Source organism: Dendropsophus ebraccatus, chromosome 2 (genome assembly GCF_027789765.1).
Source record: "Dendropsophus ebraccatus isolate aDenEbr1 chromosome 2, aDenEbr1.pat, whole genome shotgun sequence".
NCBI lineage: Eukaryota > Metazoa > Chordata > Amphibia > Anura > Hylidae > Dendropsophus > Dendropsophus ebraccatus.
In genome coordinates, this window is record NC_091455.1 from 192,423,855 (window position 1) to 192,448,225 (window position 24,371).

Genomic DNA, 24,371 nt, shown 5'->3' on the forward strand with positions numbered 1-24,371 from the left:
TGGCCTAGTAGAAGCGCTTGGAGCCTTCCTGTTTGTATCCTCAATAGGGATGGTCCGAACCTGCCGAGGTTATGGTTCGTATGAACCCGAACGCTCGACAGCAGATTCCCGCTGTCTGCCTGCTCCGTGGAGCGGGCGGATACAGCGGGAGGAACGCCTGAAAACTGGGATACAGCCTATGGCTATGGCTGTATCCCAGTTTTCCAAGCGGTCCTCCCGCTGGATCCGCCCGCTGCACGGAGCAGGCAGACAGCGGGAATCATTACCGAGGGTTCGGGTCATCCCTAATCCTCAACCATGTGATGGAATAAACATTGTTATGCATTTAGCCTGTGAGTGCCGCAGCATTTAATTTCTACTATGAACCATTATTTAAACAATAATTTATTTTCTGATATCACATTCCCTTTAAAGTCCACTTTCTTATTGCATCCTGATAGAGAATGAAGGGAGAAGTGGCTGCCCATGTGCTCCGCTCTGTAATTCTATAGAAGTGAATTAGAAGAGCCATGGACGACTTTGGTCATCTCTCACTTCATTCTCTGTTTGGATGCTGTTTTCCAGGTAACTTTAGGTCCCACCTCCGAGACCTGCACCTATCTTATTTATAGGACTAATCGGAGTCCTGGATCTCCGCCATCTACACATCATTCATTCCAGCCTACTAAAAATCATAGGCAAAGCAATGTGCACGGCAAATACACAATGTGAACTGTTGCACTTATTCAGTATGAAACCAATGTGCACATTTCTCAGCAAGAGTATCGGTGCATAATACACACTTATATACATGCTACTGACAATGGTTATTTGTATGCAGGGTTACACTTGTACCGGGTGCAGAGCTGCGTGCAGCGTCACCTTTTAAAATTAAAGAAGCCATGATGCTGTATATTGGATTCATGCCAGGCATATGCATGTGTGTATTTTTTAATCATCTGTTCCAACATAGGATCTAGCAATAGAATAGTGATATCTTTGTGGAAAAGACTACACCTTACAAGAATGCATGTCACTGGGGGTTGTGTCCATAGGATTCCTCTTCTGTCTTGTATGCGCAGTGAGCAATTTCTCTGGAATTCTAGGCAGGCCGCCCATGGACAGTGTAAGGAGGGAGGCCAGGATCCCAACATTGCCATCTAGTTACTAAGCTGTTTTATCTCCTCTGTAAGCCCGATAATGACGTCCTTCCTGTGCCTGTCATAATCTTTTATGTCTGGTATTTTTTTTATTTTTTTAGTTCTATGCTAGAATGTTGGCAAAACGACTAATTCACGGCCTATCAATGTCAATGGACTCTGAGGAAACCATGATCAATAAATTAAAGGTAATGTTAGATGTTTGAATGAAACTACAGTACAGAAGAGGCTTATGTTTGAGCTGCACATTGAATACTACGAAGCATGCAAATATATATATAATTTTTTTTTTTTACACCGTTTGTATCAATTACTCTTGGACACATATCTGAATGTTTCCCGAACTTGAAAACCTGCTTGTTTTTTATATTCATGCACAGGCCTAAATCTGCAGCAAAAAATATATTTTTTAAATGAACTGGAACCAGAAAGTTATACTGATTTGTAAATTACTTCTATTTAAAAATCTCAAGTCTTCCGGTACTTCTCAGCTGCTGTATGTCCTACAGGAAGTGGTGCACTCTTCCCAGTCTGCTCTCTGCGGCCATATCTGTCCATATCAGGAACTGTCCAAAGCAAGAGAGGTTTTCTATGGGGATTTGCTGCTGCTCTGGACAGTTCTTGATATATACAGAGGTGGCAGCAGAGAGCACAGTGTACACCACTTCCTGCAGGACATACAGCAACTGATAAGTACTGGAAGACTTGAGATTTTTAAATAGAAGTAAATTACAAATTTGTATAACTTAATACAGTAGCTTTGGCAACCAAACGGCCCAATTTGAAGAATGCTCGGGAGCTTAATATTATAGATACACTTTAAAGTAAATACCTAATTTTTATTAACTCCAGATTGATGCCGATACCTTCTAGTAAGTATATCTTGGTTGGTGCGCTGTTTCCTTGGCATTAAGCTCCAAGTTCCCTGCTTAGACCTAGAAATAAATAAGGTTCTGTTTGAACAGAATCCCTGTCCCCATTGTCCCCCTCCCACCTCCCCATTATTTGACTCTAGGTGTGTGCAGAAGATTTGGAGCTGTGTATCAGGAAAACAGGTTTGAACAGTATAAACCTTTTATAAAGAGTTTTGGGCCAATTTGAAAGGAATGAAAAAGGTGTTAAGGAGGGACGGAGTAGAACGTTTGCTTTGGCTAAAACACACAAAGTAACTAACCATAACACAAGTACAAAGAAGGAACGTAAAAAGCTGTGACTTAGTGATGACACAGTACACTTCAGAGAAGTAAGAGGGACTCCATGTTTGCTCTTCAGGCAGGTGGTGTTTGCCTTCTTGTAAATGGCCATAACTGCGTACTTAGGAAAGGACTCTCAAAGTGGCCAAACACATTAGAGGAATGTCAGCCGAAACCCACCAATAAGTTATGTGCCGATGGTTATCACACCCAAGTCTCTAAATGCATAGCTCACAGAACTTAAGACATCATTAATAAAAAACCTGTCAGACATTTTTATTGGTCAGGATCAGAGCGAAAATGATCAGGACAGTAAGCGACTGCACTCCTCTCTGTGTCTGTGTGACAGACTGCCCCATAGATTTAAATTACGTGGCCATCTCAGTCATGTGACAATGAATCGGGAGAGAATAGGCTGAGCGCAGCCTTCTTCCTGAACACTCAGACCACGACTGGAAAAAAAAAACAAAAAAAAAAATATATATTTTTTTTTTGTGGCAGTGCCCATTTAAGTCTGACTGTATCCACCAATCGTTTAATGTGTATGGAAGACTTTTCCTCTGATAGCGATAGTGTTGGATATGTTGGATTTTAACATGCCAGTCCTTCTGCCAGTGCTTTTCCTCATTGAAAACACATGTTCAGCCAAGCAATATCTGTTGCGGGGTTGGGAGGAATAGCTGGGGGTGTTCAGGATGTGATATTGCAGACCAAGCATCTTACAAACCAACCTTAACACACAGGTTTTAAGTGTGTCCTTTCATAATACTCAGGCCTTATTCACACGTTCAGTAAAGTTATCCGTAATTGCGGATCTGTAATGATGGTTCAACCTAGAGCACATTGAGTTATATTGGGATATTCATACAGTCCGTTTTAATTTTGATCCGTAATCCATTTCTTAAAAAAAGGACATGTCCTAGTGTGGATTGTGATTGATGTATGGATTACCAATAGAAGTCTATAGGATCCGAATTTTTTACGCATGTCACATCCGTGACGTCCGCAAAAAACACGGATCAAATCTATGCAAACTAGTACTGTTCATATTTTAAGAAAACGAATATGGAAACGTATGCAGATACGGATGAATTTATACGGACCACAGAGTAAAAATAGGCCTAAATGATTCCATTCAGAAGTTACCTTTTGCCATATGAAATTCCTTGATAGTTTCCTAAAGAAGAACTCCGGTAAACAAAATTTTTCTTTCAAATGAGCTGGTGTCATATAGTTATATAGATTTGTAATAACTTCTACTGCTGTATGCCCTGCAGAAAGTGGTGTGTTCTTTCCAGTCTGACACAGTGCTCTCTGCTGCCACCTCTGTCCATGTCAGGAACTGTCCAGAGCAATAGCAGATCACCATAGAAAACTTTTCCTGCTCTGGACAGTTCCTGACATGGACAGAGATGTCAGCAGAGAGCACTGTGTCAGACTGGAAAGTATACACCACTTCCTGCAGGAAGCAGCTCATAAGTACTGGAAAACGTGAGATTTTTTTTTTAAATAGAAGTAAATTCCAAATTGTATATAACTTTCTGACACCAGTTGATTTAAAAGAATTTTTTTTCCCCCATTAAGAGTTGCGCACAGGTCCACCTCTATGAAAAGCAGATCAGAACACCCACACGTACACAAAAATATTGCAGTGATGTGTGTGTGTGTGTGTGTGTATATATATATATATATATATATATATATATATATATATATTTTTTTTTATATATATATATATATATATATTTATTTATTTATTTATTTATTTATTTATACACACATACTTTGTCCCCCATAATTCCCCTTTAAAGGACTTGCATTAAATGAGCAGAGACCAATGGCTCACTGATGTGGATGCAAACTCACACATAGTCGTCCAGTCATGCCATATTACCATGCCATATTAGTTGATTAGGTTTAATACCATGAAAACCTATTCTTCTTAGGTCTGTTCTTAATATAACCAACCTTGTCCCCTATGTTACAGCAAGCATGTGGGTATGAATTCACCAGCAAGCTGCATCGAATGTACACAGACATGAGCGTCAGCACCGATCTCAATAACAAGTTCAACAACTTTATCCGAAACCAAGACACAGTAGTAGATCTGGGGATCAGCTTTCAGATCTATGTATTACAGGTGAGTCATCCTTCCATTGTCTTATGTCTGTCTGGCCGTGGTTTTCTTGCTAAAAAGGTCAAAGTGAGGCTAACAACATTTAGATGGTTATTTGGAGGATTAGCGGACTGTATGTATAGCATTGTTGGGTTCGTCAGTCATCACTTTAGGATATTTTCACACTAAGTAAAATAGGCGGAATTCCGCGGCGGAACTCTCTGCCACGGAATTCCGCCTGCTTTAGTGTGTCATAGCATCTCTATGAGTGCGCGCTCCTCCCCTGCCGCCACTCTCCGCTCGAAGAAGTGACATGACACCATAGACTCCCATAGATGGGCTATGACACACTGAGGCAGGCAGAATTCCGTGGCAGAGAATTCTGCCTATTTTACTCAGTGTGAACATACCCTTATAGAATAATTTACTTCAGCTAAATTATTCCCATTCAACTAAACCAGGGATAGGAAACCTTTTGGCCCTCCAGCTGTTGCAAAACTACAATTCCCATCATGCCTGGACAGCCAAAGCAAAGCTTTGGCTGTCCAGGCATGATGGGAATTGTAGTTTTGCAACAGCTAGAGGGCCAAATGTTCCCCATCAATGAGCCAAACCGAAGCACGATACCGCACATATCTACCCACTCGTTCTCCTGATCCCTGGTGTTCTTGTCAATAAGACTGATCATAATATTTGACATGTGAAAAGTTTTACTAAAATGACAGTGCCCATTTAAATTGACTTTTAAATTTATATTACCCAATATCTTGTCGATCTATTAGATCACTGGATTATTAGCGTATAGACTGTAGCACCAGTTTTACAGCTATGGTGACATGCACCTACACTGGTATTGTTGACATCTAAACAATGCTCACCTGTCATAGCCAGCATAGTCCGCTAGAGAATGGCCTTTATCCTTATCAGAGCTGGCGGAAACCTTTCCTCTTTTCCAAGCATCTGATTGTTTTGTACATATTAGGTCTATTATTAGGTTCCATGCGTGCCTAGGGCTCTGTTCACACATTGCATTTGTAACCCTTAGGGCTACACAGCGCTAGTGCATTAAAAAAAAAGGCAAACTAATCTCATGGCTAAAGGCTTGTTACAGTGTCTTTAGTGTTGACAATCCAGACACGTATCAGGGTTCTTCTTCATTGGTTCTTTAATGGCTAAATTCAGTTTGAGGCCAGGTTCACACAAGGTATGACAGGTGTCACAGAACGGCCACGGTCAGAGAAGTTCACGCCATGCAGTACCAGCTGGATAAACGTCACTTCTTTTGATCACCATAGCTGACCATGTAAAGTGCAGCTGGAGACGCACTTTACATTGTCCAAACTGTCAGATTTCTATGAGGCCACATGGAATCCCGGCTGGAGTGTATACACTCCGGCCGGGATTCCATAGGACACAATGTTATTTTCATTTTCAATAAATAGCGGAAAGTGTTGCAACGACTGTTATTCATTGAAAATTTACGTTGTGTGAACTTAGCCTAAAAGTGAAAAAAATTTTTTTCAAATTCATGAAGTCCAGAAAGCTTGGAACCATGGAGAAGCTATGTTATCAGCTAAAACATTTCTTTGGACACATACAGGCACACAGTGGATAGATTGATCTCTACCCCATGCCTGTGCATGGCCTCCCACTTCTATATAAATGTCACATTGACGTCCTGTCCCTGCTGAATAACAACCTCCAGTATAGAGACGAGCAGGACTGCATAGAGGAACTGGTTACGTCACTGCCCTCATACTGTAACTAGAACACTGGGAGAGAAGTGACTCACTGGTAAATTATTGATATGATGGAACATGGCTCGTTCTTCATTCTTAATGGTGTTTTTTAGGACTAGAAAACATTCCTATTGCGGCAATTATGTTCTGCATACCATTATCAAGGGCATGTGTAGGGGGATTTTTTTGCAGACCAATGGTTAATCATTTTACATACAGTCACAGCCTTTTTCCAAGCCTATTGATGTCATTGTACTGAGTAACACAGAATGTATGAAGCTTGCTCGTATCACCAACCTAATGGTGGTTATTTGCATATAAAAGTATAAATATAGAGTACATGCAATTCTACCCTTCTGCCTGTTCTCCAAATTGGGCATATAGAGATAAAGGCACAGGCTGGAGGGTTGGTACCATGCCCAGTGACTTCCATCTACGAATCCTATTAAAGGGGTTGTCCAGTGCAATTTTTTTTTTTTTTTTTTTTTTTTTTTTATAATATGTGAACACCACCTGTTTTGTAGGGGACCTGCAGAACAGTTTTGTTCAAGTCAATGAAGCCAACTGCAGTTCATTGGACTACCAGGTGGTGGAAGCACTGCAGGAGGGGCAGAATCAGTGTTGTGGCCGCTACATTCTAAGGATGGATGGGGATCACCTTATCATCTAGTGATGCCTTATACTAGTAGTTTTCCATCACTTTATAATTAGGGGATTATACACCTTCACATACATGTAGTCATTGACTAGTACTTAGCGGTATAATACTAGTGTAGTGACGGTTCTGTGTCACTGTTTCCTTTAAAATAGTTTCACTCCTGCCTCTGTATGTTATAGGCTGGTGCTTGGCCGTTGACTCAGGCTCCATCCTCCACATTTGCCATCCCTCAGGAACTGGAAAAGAGTGTTCAGATGGTAAGTGCCGATTCTAAGACTATATTCACACGTTCTGTAGGCTGTCTGTAGCGGTCCACATAGCGAAGTAGAGAATAGTAAGCAATTGCTAGGGCATGCCCATTTTTTTTTTTCTTTTTGCAGCACAAATCACAGCCCCGCAACAGATGCGGAATGTGTGAAAAGGACCATTCAAATTAATAGGTCTATACGGCTGTCCTCAGTTGCGGACAGTCTACAGATTGTGTGTAGAATGCCTAAGGCTGGGTTCACACATAGTAGTTTAGTTTGGACAGTATTTTTTTTTTTATCCAAAAACTAAGAACCAGGTCAAAAATGCAGATTTTGTTTTTGCAAAAATTGGATTGCAAAAACATAGTGTGAACCCAGCCTTAGGTGATTGCTTTGTGTCATGCAGTATATATTTATGCTTTTATTCTGCTCTTTTTCAGTTTGAGTTGTTTTATAACCAGCATTTCAGTGGCAGAAAGCTGACATGGTTGCACTATTTGTGTACAGGTAAGATATGGCTTATGATATAATGTAGAATACTACGAGGCTTTCCAATGGGTTGGATCCCCATAGCTCACACGCTGATGGCTTATTGTTGGCATAGACCAGTGTTCCACAACCTGTGCTTCTTCAGCAGTTGCAAAACTACAGCTCCCACCATGTCCTGTCAGCGAGCTGTTGGCTGTCAGTAAATAAGAGAGAGATTCATACCGTATATAGTTTTACAACCATTGGGGAAACCATCATGGTTCTGTCCCAGAAAACTCCCATTAACCAACTTTTAAACCATTTTAAAGCTTTAACATACTATAGTTGTCATGGTGTCACAAAGCAAAACCTGCTGCAACCTCCTCCCAGCCCAAACCTCTGCTTTGTCAATGCTGAAATTACTAGAACGTCTTCTCTGTCAATCAATATATAATCTCAGAATACTTCTCTAATTACAATGCACAATTTTGGTGCATTACTGATGAGTAGAGATGAGCGAACCTCAAGCATGCTTGGATTTGTTAGAGTGCTCCGCATTTGATTACCGGTGGCTGCAGAAGTTGGATGCAGCCCTAAGGCTGCCTGGAAAACATGGATACAGCAACAGTTTGTATCTATATTTTTCAGGACTTCCTAGGGCTGCATCCAACTTCTGCAGCCACCGGTAATCAAATGCGGAACACTCTAACAAATCCAAGCATGCTTGAGGTTCGCTCATCTCTACTGATGAGTATTTTACCTACTGGAAAACTCTGCACCAAAGATGTGTCCTGGTCTGGTGTATTAAAGAGAATGTACCACTTTTACTTATTTCTTTTTTTTTTTTTTTTTTTTTAACTACATGGTTGGTGCTGGCACGTACATCATGGCGGCCCTGTCCATTTTTTTTAAAAACACCGCCCATTTCTCGCAATCTGCTTTGGTTTCTTTATGTGCACTTCTGCCCGCTTTATGCAGTGGAGACAGGCCCAGCTTGCCCAGTGTCCCGCTGTCCCATCCCCCACGCACTTCTATCATAATGAAGTTTGGCTGCGTCACTGAGGGGAGGGAATATCGGTACACTGGCGGTGTCAGCCCTGCCTCCACTGCATTAAGTATGCAAAAGAACACTCCAGAGACACCATCAGAGTCTCAACGTAGTGAACTAGCCAGACCTTCCTCCAGGAAGGGACAACCAAGAAAAGGAATGTCTCCAATCAAGGAAACCACCCAAGCAAGGTATCCATCCACATATAGTTGTTTCGGGGTATTTGCCCCTCATCGGTGTGGAGTAGTATTCTGACTAGTGGAAGCAATGCTAGTAAGTGCATGCAAAGGGACGCTGGTTGTTCCTTCCTGGAGGAAGGTGTGGCTAGTTTTCATACGTTCAGACTGATGGTGTCTGTGGAGTGTTCTTTTGCATATTTGATTTCCCAGGGGGCAACGTCCTAGAATACACTGACGTCAAGACTCTGATGGTGTCTGTGGTGGTTTTGGTTGATCTTTCTGAGGTCAACCAGCGTTGCATCCTTTTGCATCCACTGCATTAAGCTGGGAACTGGGCAGCGTTTTCAAAAATGAACCCTGCCCCAACCAGGTGGTATAATGAAAAATTTTGAGGGGCCGAAGTGGTACATTCACTTTAACGCCAGCGTGGTGCATTTGTATGGGTTATCGAGCAAATATTCAACTTCAATAACAATTTCATTGTGGTTTTGCACAGGTGAAGTAAAAATGAACTACTTATCGAAACCCTACGTAGCTATGGTGACCACTTACCAAATGGCCGTCCTGCTTGCCTTCAACAACAGTGAATCAGTCACCTATAAGGAACTGCAAGACAGCACTCAGATGAATGAGAAAGAGCTGACCAAGACCATCAAATCTCTCCTCGATGTCAAAATGATCAACCACGACTCTGACAAGGTGCACGATATTGTGGATTAAAGCGACTCTGTACCCACAATCTGTCCTGGGGTCCGTTCAGCAGGTGATGCAGTTATTGTCCTAAAAACAACTTTTAATCCTACAGCGCTGTGTCTAACGGCCGGGGCTTACATTTGTATATACATTAGGTTGGCGCAACCTCTCCTTTCCTCCTCCCCGCCCTCCTCAGAATTACTAATGACCAGGAATATTTACTGCTGTTTGAGCTTTTGCACAGGTGTATTAACGATCCAGCCCATGTTCATTATGCACACAGGTGGGGAATAGGAAGCAATCTGCCTGGAGCATTCCTAATCATGAGGAGAGTGGGGAGGAAGGTCAGAGAGGGTGTTCCAGCCTAATGCATATACAAATGTAAGCCCCTGCCGTTAGACACAGCGCTGCAGGATTAAGGGTACAAACCCACTTGACGTATTTGCTGCGTGAATCAGTCTTAAAAATAAGCAGGCAAAACGCAGGTTGGCTTTATACAATTGTTCTGCGTTAAAATACGCAATTGCGTATTTTTGAAGCGTGAAGCTACATGCGTTTTTCACACAGGTTGTTAACAACTGATGCTTTGCTAACAACAAGCTTCACGCTTCAAAAATACGCAATTGCGTATTTTAACGCAGAACAATTGTATAAAGCCAACCTGCGTTTTGCCTGCTTATTTTTAAGACTGATTCACGCAGCAAATACGTCAAGTGGGTTTGTACCCTAAAAGTAGTTTTTAAAACAATAACTGCATCACCTGCCAAACGGACCCCAGGACAGATCTTGGATTAAAAGCAGCTATCCGAAGGTACAAGTGGTTTGGGGGGGACAGATTGTGGGTACAGAGTCACTTTAAATTTGAAAATTAAAGGGGAAGGTCACATGCATCAAGCTGCCCTTCAAACTAGCCACCTAGTGTTTAGTTTCCGTCTTGGTACTGACATATGTGTTGCCAGTTTTTATGCATGGCCACAGCTTCTTTTATGGCCTTGACTACAATTACCATCATGCCTAGACAGCCAAAGCGAAGCTTTGGCTGTCCAGGCATGATGGGTATTGTAGTTTCGCAACAGCTGGAGGGCTGAAAGTTCTCAATCCCTGGTTTAGATTACTATAGTGTGAACACTTATTTAGTGAATAGTCCTCCACACCCCCTCCAAGCACATGCACATTGAGTTTAGCCAAGGGCTAGGCATGGTGGGGACTTACCCCTCCTCTCTTCATTCAGAACACACAAATGGTCAGCTGAGCTGAGTGTTCATGTGTACTGGGGATACAATGGGTGACAGCTATCTTATGGGTATGGCAAGCTTTACTCATCTCTCACTTGTTATTCTGTGTAATGTAGTCTGCAATGTAATGGGTAAAGCCATGACTCTCACGTGACTTTGTTTTATTCCACCGCAGGAAGATGTAGACGGTGAATCAATATTTTCATTAAATATGAATTTCAGCAGTAAAAGGACGAAATTTAAAATTACTACACCGATGCAGAAGGACACGCCACAGGTAAGGTTCATAGTTAACCTGCTGACTATGGGTTAATATGGCTGATTTCACAGCATGCACGGGTTATGTCAAGAACATAGAAGGTGTCTACTGTTTCTATGGGCCTCACATCCTAAGAGTTTTTTTTTTAAAAAATTAATGGTCAGAAGAACATATTCTCCTGCACAATAAAATCTCACTTTTTAAAAAACACAGATCTGTCAAATAGGTGCAGACTGCCAATTATATATAACGTCATTGGGCCTAAATAGCCCTGTGGTTCCTGGCACAAACATTGGTGGCAGAAGATGGGCCATGTCTCCCCTTACTGCTGCCGATCAACGGATGGATATATGTAAATAAACTATACATTTTTTTAAATAAAGTTATATTACAAAGTAGGGCTGGGTGATTCCCCCCCCCCCTTCCCAGAAATCGTGACTTTGAAACCCGCCACACTTCTTCAGGTGCCAGAGCTTCACTGTGCCTAAGCCCTGCCCCCAGCAGCATCCTACAATGTCCTGAGTCTTCATAGTATAGTAAGTTATGGTTCAGTGTCCAGCACAGTGTCCAGTCGGTTACCCACTGAGGAGAAAGAAATGTAGCGCCCTCCCCCTTGATGTAAAAGGGGTTGTCCAGCGAAAATATTTTTCTTTCAAATCAATTGGTGTCAGAAAGTTATATAGATTTGTAATTTACTTCTATTAAAAATTCTCAAGTCTTCCCATACTCATCAGCTGATGTATGTCCTGCAGGAAGTTTTTTTTTTTTCAGTCTGACACAGTGCTCTCTGCTGACATCTCTGGCCGAGACAGGAACTTTGTCTCGGTTTTCTATGAATCCCCATAGAAAACCTCTCCTGCTCTGTACAGTTCCTGTCTCGGCCAGAGGTGTCAGCAGAGAGCACTGTGTCAGACTGAAAATAAAACAACATTTCCTGCAGGACATACAGCACCGCTGACCTCCGCACAGTGCAGGAGATGATAAAAGTATGTCCTCTGCTTTTTAACCCTTTCTGTGCTGCAGTGTGCAAGTGATGCAGACACCCTTTGTATATCGCATTTTGTTATTTTTAAAGTTTCTAAAATCCTTCGATGAGCTCTGTCTAGTGTGTATAGAAGTCTGTGATTTTTTTTTCAGTTTTGTATAACATCATGTCTGATGAAGGGAGCTAGACTCCTGAAATCTTACAATCAAATATACTCGGTTAAGGCCCTATTCCACGGAACGATTATCGTTCATTTTCGGACGATATCGACCGCTACGGACGATAATCGTTCCGTGGAATAGAGTGCAACGATCAGCCGACATCGTTCATGTCGGCTGATCGTTGCAGTCGCTTGTTTTTCAACATGTTGAAAAACAAGCGACTGATATAGCAGCGATCTGCTGCCGTCGCTCCGCTGAATAGGAGCAGCGGCAGCAGATGCTGCTATATCCTATGGGCTGCCCGGACGATCAGCGATCCTCCGAGCAGCCCCCCCGCAGCTCCCCGCCGCCCCTCCCGCACTCACCCGCTCGCTGCAGCCGCGTTGAATAGCGGCGGCAGCGAGCGGCGAACGAGGAGCAAATGAGCGCTAATAGCGCTCGTTTGCTCCTCTAAAACGGCCCGTGGAATAGGGCCATTAGCCTCTAAAAGGCATCACCTGATTTCTTCTCCATTCTACAAGTGATGCAAAGTAATTATACACTACAACACTGGAAGGGTTAACAGCAGGGTACACTACATTCCTCTCCCATTAGCTAGAGGTCTGACTCACTGCAGCCTGGGATCCCACTTGTCATTTAGAAATTCTCCTGGTCTGTATAGTATGAAGGGACCTTCTTCCGCTGTTGCGCTGCTTGTACAGGTAAAATTTTTAATCTAGTTCTAATTCCGGCGCCTACTCTGTGGATCTATTTATGGTATTTCACCCTTAAAGAAACGGTATTAGTAAAGAAATAAAAAAAAAAATCTCTGGAGTACCCCTTTAAAAAACAATCCTGGAACTGACTTTTAAATGTGAAACGTGTTAGCATTCCAGTATGTGTTTTTAATGTGCTTTAATTGGGAAGATATGTTGTAATGGAATAGGAGTGCCAGCACCTACTGTGATCTGACTGCACCCAGCAATGACCTGGATTGTCGGCCCTGTACACACAGTTTCCTCTGCAATAAATCATGGTGGAGGTTCAGTCTTTTTCTACTCCTGACATAAGATGGTAGTCAAATGCTGAACAATCGGTCTCAAGCATGTTGCGCTCATCTCTAATCTATTCTCTTACGGATTGTCGGCTAATAGGTTACTTCCTTGCAGTCTTCCTGCTAGCATCATCTATGGTAGTACTGACAATGCCCTGACATTTCCATAACATTCGGCAGCTTCCCGCAGTTACATAAGATATATACTTTGGCAAAGAAACATTGCACTGGAAAATCACTTTAAGCCTGTGAAGTCAGACTGGATGCCTGCTGACCATAGACAGGAGCGTGTCATCGTAACAGAGTGAGAGGCATCAGGTAGCGCAGTGCACTCCCTACATACAACAGGGGAACTTAGACCCATATGGCTGCTGTGAGTCTATGTTCAGTTCCATATCATTTTGATCTGACCTATTTTAATCTTGGTTCATCTTGCAGATTGACAGGTTAATATTTCCTCCTGTTGTTTTTCTTACTAGTTATATTTTTATCCTATCTTGACATTTACAATTCATTGATTCCTGAATCTAGGGCATCTACCACCTGAGCGTAAATGTAGGATATAATTGGACGTAATGGTTTGGAGTCCAGTCCTGTCATTAGTTTCTTATAAAACTCCTTTCCAAATAACCCTGTGATATTTTTCATGGATAAATTGCGATCACGCATTTGGCAAATCATGAAACTTTTCATATGACTACACTTCAAAGGCTGTTATGGCAGACCGCAGCAATGGGAAGATTGTTGGACGCGTCTATGCGGATTCAGATTAACCCAGTAGAAGCTTTGGCTTCAGGATGGCGGGAGGGTAGTGGGCATCCGGCTGTTGACCTGGGTTACCTATTAACCTTTGATTCATCTTGTTGGATTGTTTGCGGCTCAGGTATATAGGATGTGCACTGAAACTTGGATCTGGCATTTAGCTTTAATCTGTGAATGAAAGGGAGTTAAAAATTAAACAAATGAAGATAGATAGATAGAAACCATATTTTTCACTTCAGAAGATGCACCTGATGGACGCACCCCTGGTTTAGACAACTGAAAACAGGGAAAAAAAATATTTAATGCTTTATTAAATTTTTATTGAAATTTTCAGAGTTTATTTAAAGAGTCACTGTCGTATTTTTTTTATTTATTTATTTTTTTTGCAGAAATCAATAGTCCAGGCGATTTTAAGAAACTTTGTAATTGGGTTTATTAGCCAAATATGCCATTATCTGCATTCAAACAGCCTTTTCCCAGGTCCCCCCCCCCCCCCCCCCTCCCTCCTCTTTTCCATCCACTGCAAAAAATCTGGAAATTGTGACTTGTTGCATCAGACGTACCCAGTCTGTTCTAGGGAGAGGAAGGAGGGAGTTAGCCGACAGCAGAAAGCAGATAACAGAGGATTACAGGCACAGAGCTGGGTGACAGCTGTAATCAGAGCTGCTCAGAGAGGTCAGTGCTGACTGTCAGAGGAGATAGAGGGTGATGTATTTGTAGATTAACTCTTTGTTGTCCTGTTTTGGTGTTTTATTTAGCTCTCTCCATAGGAGAACAATGAAGACAGGGGGGAGAGCTTCAAACTGCTTTTTCATGATAAAAATTAATTTTTCGGCTAATAAACCCAATTACAAAGTTTCTTAAAATCACCTTGACTATTGATTTCTGCAAAAAAAAAAAAAAAAAATTCATGACAGGGCCACTTTAACACTCTACATGACAGTACTTGATACCCAGACGTACACAGATCTACAGCATGCACAATGCACACCCAGCTCTACTATATCAAAACACACACACACAGCTCTCCAGCATGTACGATACACACCTAGCTCTACTACATAAACATACCTACAGGTGCACACAGTGCTGTATCAGTATACAGACACACACACCTCTGCTACATCACCTTACTCTAGCAGTTCTGCTACATACAGACACAGAAAAATATTAATGCACATTGTCCCTACCTACAGTATCTGTAGTGCACCCTCATCACAGTTATGTGACCAATGACTGTGGCATGAAGGTCCTGCAGGTCCTCAGCTCCGTTCTGGGTAAGTTCCAGGAACGCACATAGAATTTACTGCGCGTGATGCACAAACATTGGGCCAATGTGTTTCAGGACACCAACCTCTTCTTTCAGACCTGATCAAGAGTTTGTTATGCATCTCAAAACGCATCGTCACAATAAAACTTAGTTTGATACTGGGCTGTGCATCCATTTATTGCATCACTACCAAGCTTGGTCTCATTCCAGACTTCTGTGGGGAATCGGAAGATTTTAGAAGCAGAATGACTTTTACAAGATTATTTATTACAGCAGATGATTCGTAAGATTCAGGTGTGGTAGCACATCTTCCCGTGTAATAGGGGACGTGGCGCTGACTGGTAATGGCAGCAAAGGGCCACATGATTGATCTAGGGATTGTTACTGAGCCATGTAATGGGTTATGTAAGCGATCACCAATCTCCCTACTTTACAGCATGGTTCCAGCCATCTAGTAGCACCCTAAGGCATCTGTGCTTCTCTATATTATTGAGCTTCTCACTGGTAGTTTTCTAATCTGACTCCCTGCAAGCCATACTGTAGTCACAGATCATAGCCCTGGTGTAAAGCAGCCAAGCACTGATGGAAACTAATGGCAGGTAAGTATCACCTTTAGGGACAGACTTGCCTATGTATAATCTCCAGAACTGTTTTAGGTCTAATGTAGACAAGAGGGGGATGTGCTGACTATATGACTATACCGTTTTTTTTTCTGTACATAGGAAGTGGAACAGACCCGAAGTGCTGTAGATGAAGACAGAAAAATGTATCTTCAAGCTGCTATAGTGCGTATCATGAAAGCCCGAAAAATACTACGGCACAATGCACTGATACAAGAGGTAAGCACTATGGATGTGATGCTGACAGCAGCCGTGTTTCCTAGAATTCATTGTCACCAGTGGTTAGATCAGGTCGGTAGGAGCGATGTCTGACATCCTAAAATCCAAGTAAGTGCAATTTCATAAGTTCATACGTTGGATAATAAACCGACATGTATTCCTAAGACCCATCCAAAGCCGACCCTCTGATTGCTGCGGATATGGCTTGTCACATCAGTGGGGCCGATCCTCAGGTTTACTGTGCAGAATACATGGCAAATAAGTGATGTTTAATTTAATTTAAATAAAATTTACAATGCATGTGAACGGGTTATGAGACCCAAAATTTGATCCTATGGAGTAGAGCGATCACAGCAGCCAGCGATAAAGGGTTACTCCAGTGAAAATCTTTTTCTTTCAACTTGACTGCTGTCAGAAAGTTATATAGATTTGTAATTTACTTCTTTTTTTAAATCTCTAGTCTTCCCATACTTATCAGCTGCTGTATGTCCTGCAGGAAATAGTGTTTTCAGTCTGACACAGTGCTCTCTGCTGCCACCACTGTACAGGAACTGTCCAGACCAGGGGAGTTTTTCTATGGGGATTTGCTACTGCTGTGGACAGTTACTGTCTCGGACAGAGGTGGCAACAGAGAGCACTGTGTCAGACTGCAAAGAATACACCACTTCCTGCAGGACATACAGCAGCAGATAAGTATGGGAAGACTTGAGATTTTTAAATAGAAGTAAATTACAAATCTATATAACTTTCTAAAACCAGTTGATTTGAAAGAATAAGATTTTGCTGGAGTACCGCTTTAAAGAAAGTAACCCTACACTATACTGACCTCTATGTAATATTTGTGTCCATGTCTTGTCATTTGCTCCTGCATGAACATCATTTAGAGCTTTATATTACAAGATGGTGCAGGACGTGTCCCTGAACTGGATCATCCGGTTATACCAAATTTAATTCTAGATAACAAATCGCAGATAAAACTGCCCATTGGCAGCTGTTTGCGTCTTTACATAACCTTGTTTTCCACTTGAGATGAGATGACACGACATTCTTATTATACCACAGACCCACGTCTGTGCCTGCACACAAGTGATGAAAGCGGAGTGGTCGCCTCTAATCTATTACAATGAATTGAATCTCATGCCAATTTCCTTTTTTAGGTAGAACTAGTTATAGTTCTGTCCTGTGACACTTCTAGCTTCAGATTAGCCATTGCCGTAAACAAATGAGGAACTGGGCCAGTCTAGAAATATATTTTGTTTCAAACAACTTCTCTTTATTTGAAAGTCTGTGAGTTTAAACATTTATGTAAATCACTTTAAAACTACTGCTCCCCGCGTCAACCCTAAAGAAGGTGCCCACTCCGCAAATCACTGTCTGCAGCAGTGACTTGTCTCAGCCAGTGATTGACTGTCTGATGTATCAAAATGTCTGCTCAAAGTGGGAATCTGACGCCATTGGAATGGCAGGTGAGTCGTACTTTGTAATTGGGTTTATTAGGGAAATATGCCATTATCTGCATTCAAAAAGACTTTCCCCAGGTTCTCCCCCCCCCCCCCTCACTCTCTCACTCACTGCTCATTATCAGGAAATCTCGACTCTTTTACATCAGTCAGGCCCTGTGTAACCTATGGAGAGGGGAGGGGGGAGGAGGGAGATTAGTCAGCAGCAGAGAACAAAGTATTACACAGCGGAACCTGTGTTGAAGCCGGTTTTCAGAAGTCAGAGAGGTCAGTGCTGACTTCAGAGGAGATAGCCTGGTTATGTAGCTGTAAATTAACTCTTTGTTGTCCTGTTTTGGTGCCTCATCTCCCTCAACCCCTCCCCTCTCCATAACAGAACTATGAAGACAGGGGGGAGAGCTTCAAACTGCTTTTTCATGATAAAAATGCATTTTTCGGCTAATAAACCCAATTACAAAGTTTCTTAAAATTGCCTGTACTATTGATTTTTGCAAAGAAAAAAAAAAAAATTAAACGACAGTGACCCTTTAAAAGCACCCTAAATCCATTTATTTTAAAAAATGGCATACCTCTTTTTAAGTTGTTTTTCCAAGATGTCCATACACAGTAAACCAAGCAGGAAGCAGACAGCTCCGGACATTGTGTAGTGGCCATGCTGGCTTACTGCAGCTCAGCTTCTATTGAAATGAATTTAACAAAGAAATCCTGATACTTCTACCATGTTTCTCATGACTGAACCCTTTGATTCTTTTCCTCTTTATGAAAATTATATTTTCTGGATAAAGATTACATTATGATCACAAGAGAGGAGATAATAATCATTCTGTTATGAGCAGCAGGATGCGGAAGGACGTCCTCGCCACCAAGGGCAGTGAATGCCTGAATGCCTTATTTACTTGAATGTTTTACCATTTGCACATTTCAACAATTACATCGCTTGAATGTTTCCACCGTCCTTGCTCGTGTGTCTGTAGATTTCTGTTATTCACTTCCGAGGGTTTAATGCATGGCTACCCCCCTGCATCTATAATCGGCGCCTACCTCCCCGCCATTCACATTGCACAGCGCTCTCTACCATACCTTATCACAGATAGCAGGCGTGTTAGCAAGCAGCTACAAAGGAGATTTGCATGTGCTGAGCAAGATGAAATGCATATCAAGGATTAAAAGCAAAACTTATCAGTTCTTCCCCAGCGATCCCGACTGTTTGGTCATTTGCTTTTAGGTTTTTCTGCATGTGAAGCATTTTCTTCTAGAATAACTCTCAGTTGTCGACTTCTGTCAGTTTCTTAGAGAGGACCTGTCAGAAATCCTGACATGTTTAGTTTAGCAGAGTTACCTGTGTCCATCATGGAATTACTCTTCTCTTTGATGTTCCCCTGTTATTCCTCCTGGAAGTTTGTGAGTAATTTGACAGCAGAATATTGCCATTCCCCTTATCGATAAGGTGTTTACCTGCACACCCTAAAGGCCCTATTACACGAAACGTTTATCGTCCGTTACGGCCGATTATCGTCTTGTGTAATAGAAGGCAACGATCAGCCGACATGAACAATGGTGCTGTTGTTTGTCTTTCAACATGTTGAAATACAAACAACTAATATAGCAACGAAATGCCGCCGTCGCTCCATAACTATCTGCTATGGGCAGCCTAGACGATCTACCGATTAACGAGGCAGCTCCCCCTCTGCTCTCACCTGGCCGCTACTGACACGTGTAATAGCGGTGGCAGCGAGCGGGAAACGAGGAACAAACAAGCGCTCACATCGCTCATTTACTCCTCTCTGTTGCCCCATGTAATATGGGCTTAAGGGCCGTAAATAATTGCTGATCGTCGCTCGTTTGCAGAGCCTTTACAAGGCTCAGTCAATCATGCGAATGGGCTGCACAAATAATGATCACGGGATCATGTATATGTTGCTGACCTATTATATATTGGAGGGACACTCCACTTTAATTTGCTAAGTTGTAACGCAAAAAAAGGAATATCCTCCTATAGGGCTTACATTATTTATTAATGGAAATAGACCCTTTTATGTTCTCAAATAGAAAAAAAAATGAAGGACATTTACACTTGGATGAGATTCTACCCTGTGACATGTGTTCTTCACTAATCTATGATCGCATGTATGTTGTGGAGAAGCTGTCATTCCGAGTACATTACATAACCCATCACTCTAATACACCATGAACAAAGCAACGCTCTCATCAAATATTCACTAACTGCGTCTCCATAGCCCTCACCTAACACATCCATAGACAAGGCTCAGGCCACCCTGTCACTAGCTATATGGTGGGATTCTGCAAGAAAATAATACATGAACAGTGAGGAATGTCCTCCTGTAATAAATGATTGACTAGCCCACTGGATAAATAGTAGATAGGGGAGGCTGAAACTCCGAGACCTCCTATGATCACCTCCTCCAGTGGATTGGGATTAGACTGTTGGGATCGTCACTGATCACCACTAGATAGGTGAAAAATGTTGGACTGGAGACGGTCTGGCAGGTGAGAACCCCATTGATCACTAGTTGATAGAGGATTGTTAGATTGGAGTGGGTCTAACTGCAGGGACCACCTTCAGTCACCAGTGGGTAGGTGATAAATGTTATATTGAAGAGATCGGAGGTCACCCCTGGATAAGTGATGGTGTTAGACTCATGGGGGTCCAACTGCTGGGACCTCTGCTGATCACTAGTGAATAGGTAATAAACATTTTCTATTTAAATATCCCTTGAAAGTAAATCCGTCTTTGTGTCATGCTAAGCTGACACGGGCTACTAAGGAGAGAAAACAAATGATCCCTGTCTCTTAGCTGTTGACTGTTTGCAAAGTTATGAAATCATGTTGTACTTCTAAGCACAAGAATTGAAGAGGTTGTGCTGAGCTGAAACATGCATGCTTTCTCCCTCCCCCACTTTTGATGTTTGATGTACAAGGATCAGTGCTAGAATCCAAACCCATCAATCACGTACACTAGGGTGGGGGGGGGGAGGAATGTATGCTGAATCTCAGCGCAGCTTCTACAACTCTGAGAAGTAAACCATGATTTCATAACATGCAAACAGCCACCAGCTAAGAGACTAGCATTGTTTTTAACTCTTCATTATCTGCTATTTGTCCATGTGTGCAATTCTGATACATATGTCGCACAGTATGTAGAAGAGACCCTCTTGGTGCACGGGGCCCTATATAGATGTTCAGTGCAGGTTGAGCTTTGTCTCAAAACATCCCCCCACGCATGGCGACTGTGCTATTTATCCTGACATCAATGTGTGTATGTATAAGGGTACCGACATTGAATAATGATAAATTCTATTAGTGCCATATACTGTGCATCTTTCTAATACTAGCAGACTGGCAGAGAAACCCATGACTAAGCTGGCAGTACACTGCCAAATCCCTAAACCTTAGTCCGTGTTTAAGCCTTTGGAGCGTGTGGATCAGAGGAAGCTTATTTACACAGTGCAGTAATCCTGTTGGCAATCGCCCTACAACCACATTTTCCATCCTATGAGAGCATCTCTATGGTTGTATTCGTTGTTTGGCTGTGATGACACCCATTATTCTGTACTACTGGATATGTGTCAGGAGTGTTTTGGTATACCCCTGATATATACCACTGTAAGGGTATGCTCACACTGAGCAAATCAGGGTAAATTCCGCAGCAGAACTTTCCGCCACGGAATCCCGCCGTGTCATTGCCTGTCTATGGGTGGGTGAGCGCGCGTTCCTCCGCTGCCGCCGCTCTCCGCTCAGAGAAGTGACTTGTCACTTCTTTGAGCGGAGAGAGGAGGAAGAGGACGCATACGTGCCCACTCATTCACTCGCTGTGGGACACTGAGCACGGCGGGATTCCGCTGTATTTGCTCAGTGTGAATATACCCTAAAGCCAGGCCAAAAAAAAGTGTTTATTTTGTTTGTTTTTTTGCACTGCTATAGTTTCCTTTACATTAAAATAGTAAGGTATGTCAATGCAAACCATTCCAGTAGAGGACAAAGTACACTCTTTTGGCTGTTAGGTCAATGGGGGCCTATGGTTGATTCGGTAGGTCTACCACTGCATATGTTGAACATGTTTACTTAAAGGGGTTATCCAGGATTAGAAAAACATGGCTGCTTTCTTCTGGGAAACAGCACCTCCCCTATCTTCAGTTTGGGTGTGGTATTGCAGCTCAGTTAAATTGAAGTGATTGGGACTGAATTGCAATACCACACGCAACCTGAGGACAGGGGTGGTGCTGTTTTTGCAAAAAAAAAAAAAGTAGCTATGCCTTTTCTAACCCTGGATAACCCCTTTAACCATGGTTGTGCACACAGTGTGGGACTGGGCTATCTGGGGCCCACCAGAGGAAATCATCCTGGGGGCCCCACCAATGAAGAACCAGTAAGAAACAATATGTCAGTCAGTGTTTGTGCAGATTCTAAAGCTGGGGGCCCACCGGAGGATCCTCCGGTTCTTTGGTGGGCCAGTCTGACACTGTGTGCACATAGCCTTATGGATGCAATATGGGAACCTCAGGGCCTACAAATAGTGTAAACTTATTTGCAGATCTTGATTACTTGATTACTGAAATTTCCTTTGTTTATTGCGCAATGTAACAATCTGTTTCTATCCTCTCCAGGTCATCAGCCAGTCCAGAGCGAGATTCAACCCAAGCATCAGTATGATAAAGAAGTGTATTGAGGTCCTCATAGACAAGCAGTACATAGAGCGCAGCCAAGCTTCAGCAGATGAATACAGTTACGTAGCATGATGCTATCATCCCGTCGGTGTGTGTAAGAGGAAGTCATCACATCACTGTTTGGTGTGTTCCTGTTGGGAGAAGCAGGCCTATGCCTCCATATTCTATCACCTTGGCAGTCCCTGTTTTTCTGCTGTTTACAACATCACCAGTGCCACGTCATGAGCGTCAGTGAAAATGCCTATAAATATTTCAAGCTCATGCCATTGTAACATTTCTTACAACTCTACTAAAAGGAATGAGTGAAGTATTTCTGGAATGTGGAATTTATTTTTGTTTTTTTTATTTTATTTTATTTTTATTTTTTTTTGGTTGGGTAATTTTGTTTTTTCCCCCTCCCTTTCACCTTCCTCCACACGATTGCAGTTGTTTTTTTTTTTTTTTTTTTTAATGTATCTTAAACGACCTAAAGTCAAAACTTAATATTGTAATATTAAAAGAAAATAACCTAATAATTGTATCTACTTTAAAATGTACAAAACAACAAACATGATATCGCTGCTTGTCAGATTAAAAAATAAAGACGTGTACCGTGTATCGAGAGAACTCTCCAGATACCAGGGACGGTCCTTCGGTTCACCTCCCTTCTTTTCATTATCATGTGATCTTATATGAGATCACCAGAAAATAGATGACGCTTGACCGCACTTTTAAAGAAGACGTTGGATGCCGTATTATCCCATGTAGACCCCGATATCATTGTCTACCTGAAGATGTAGTCAGACATACTCGGCCAGACTTTGGCTTATTCTTGGTCATGTACTGAAGCTTCTTACAGGACATTGAAGCAAAGCTACCTGTAGGTGGCACTGGAGAGCTGATTTGCATATTCTTCTTCCCAGAATTCCAAGTCCACACATCTTTTATGGTGCTCTCCCTAATGAGAAACATTACCCCTTCTGTTGCCTTCGCATACAGAAGAAAGGTTAAGGTTTGAAGGCACAACCCAATGTAAAATGTGTTAGATGTGTTATTACTTGTGTTTTCAGTAGGAAATACTTTAGTTTATTAAAGGAACAGTATCAGGAAGTTATTTCTAAGGTCTACAATTGCAGTACTGTTTTTTTGGTACTTTGTGCAGTGAGGTTGGAATCATACTAGTGTAATACAGTCGCTTTTCTGTGTCCGTGTCACGGCCACAAGTCCTAACCAAGGGTTGAGTAGCCCGACGGGACAGCTGTCGCTAGACCAGGGCTTAATGGTTATGTATTAACCAAGTGTGAACCCAGCCTAATGGTGCTGTTCTCTGTCTGCACTACTGTTACTGGAACTTTAACCTCTATAAAAGAGAACAATTGGGGAAATTGCATTGACACATTGATAGCTCGGATTCTTAAACATTGAGTTACTTCCTGCTGGGAATCTTATAAGGAAATTTTACTTGTCTTGGAAGGGATTTAGTAAGTATCTTTGTGATGACTTTATTACGCCTTCTTACGTCTCCAGGAGTCGGCTTTATAGTGTTTTCAGAGGAAATCCAGGTGGATTATGTCAGATGTTGTGTTACTTCTCCAACTACTGGGTTAATGGGTGTTATTAAGTGCTTGTGATCCTGATAATCCTGCAGCCTGGCTGCGTTTATCCGTCATGTAATACAGATGATGATATCAGAATACGGCGCGCGGAATCTGCCGCAAGTTATCTGCACATACCCTAACTTCTGTGCCAAGTGCAGGTCCTTTCAGATTCCCTAAGAGGCATGATCATTCTAGTAAAACTGCTGGGGTAATTGTGGACGAGGCCTAATTTAAAGGGAACCAATCAGCCCAATTGGGCTGATATGGTCATGGGTGGGATGATTGACAGGCAGAGAGGCCAGTACTGGACCTATCTACCTGTCAATCATTCCCGCAGAGCGAGGTGACTAGATACGGGTGGGAAGCCGCCCAGATGACTACTCCCCTGCCTGTGTCTGTCACGAGCTGGGGGAATAAAAGTAATTTTTCCCCGGTATAAAGCTCCTGCCACGGATGCTGCAGGAGCTTTATACATTGCTCCAGGGAACCATATCAGCCCAACTGGGCTGATTGGTTCCCTTTAAGAGCGGCATATGAGTACACTGGTCTTAAATGTCGTCTTCCTACAAGCTTTTCTACAAGTTGTAGGTTCCTAATTTGGCAGGAGAAGAGTTAATGCACTTT

The 24,371-nt window shown here is 42.3% G+C and overlaps 1 protein-coding gene across 3 annotated transcripts in view; it reads left to right on the forward strand.

Annotated features, from left to right (window-relative positions):
• The window catches only part of CUL2 (cullin 2), a 57,231-nt gene extending 34,751 nt beyond the window's left edge, over window positions 1-22,480 (forward strand). For all 3 annotated transcript variants that reach the window (XM_069958943.1, XM_069958941.1, XM_069958944.1), the window contains exons 14-21: window positions 1,241-1,327; window positions 4,320-4,472; window positions 7,025-7,102; window positions 7,534-7,600; window positions 9,285-9,487; window positions 10,892-10,993; window positions 15,909-16,025; window positions 22,111-22,480. In XM_069958943.1, the coding sequence (XP_069815044.1) occupies window positions 1,241-1,327; window positions 4,320-4,472; window positions 7,025-7,102; window positions 7,534-7,600; window positions 9,285-9,487; window positions 10,892-10,993; window positions 15,909-16,025; window positions 22,111-22,242 (939 nt within the window). In that variant the 3' untranslated portion in view covers window positions 22,243-22,480. The remainder of the gene's footprint in view (window positions 1-1,240; window positions 1,328-4,319; window positions 4,473-7,024; window positions 7,103-7,533; window positions 7,601-9,284; window positions 9,488-10,891; window positions 10,994-15,908; window positions 16,026-22,110) is intronic.
• Window positions 22,481-24,371: the final 1,891 nt, after the last annotated feature.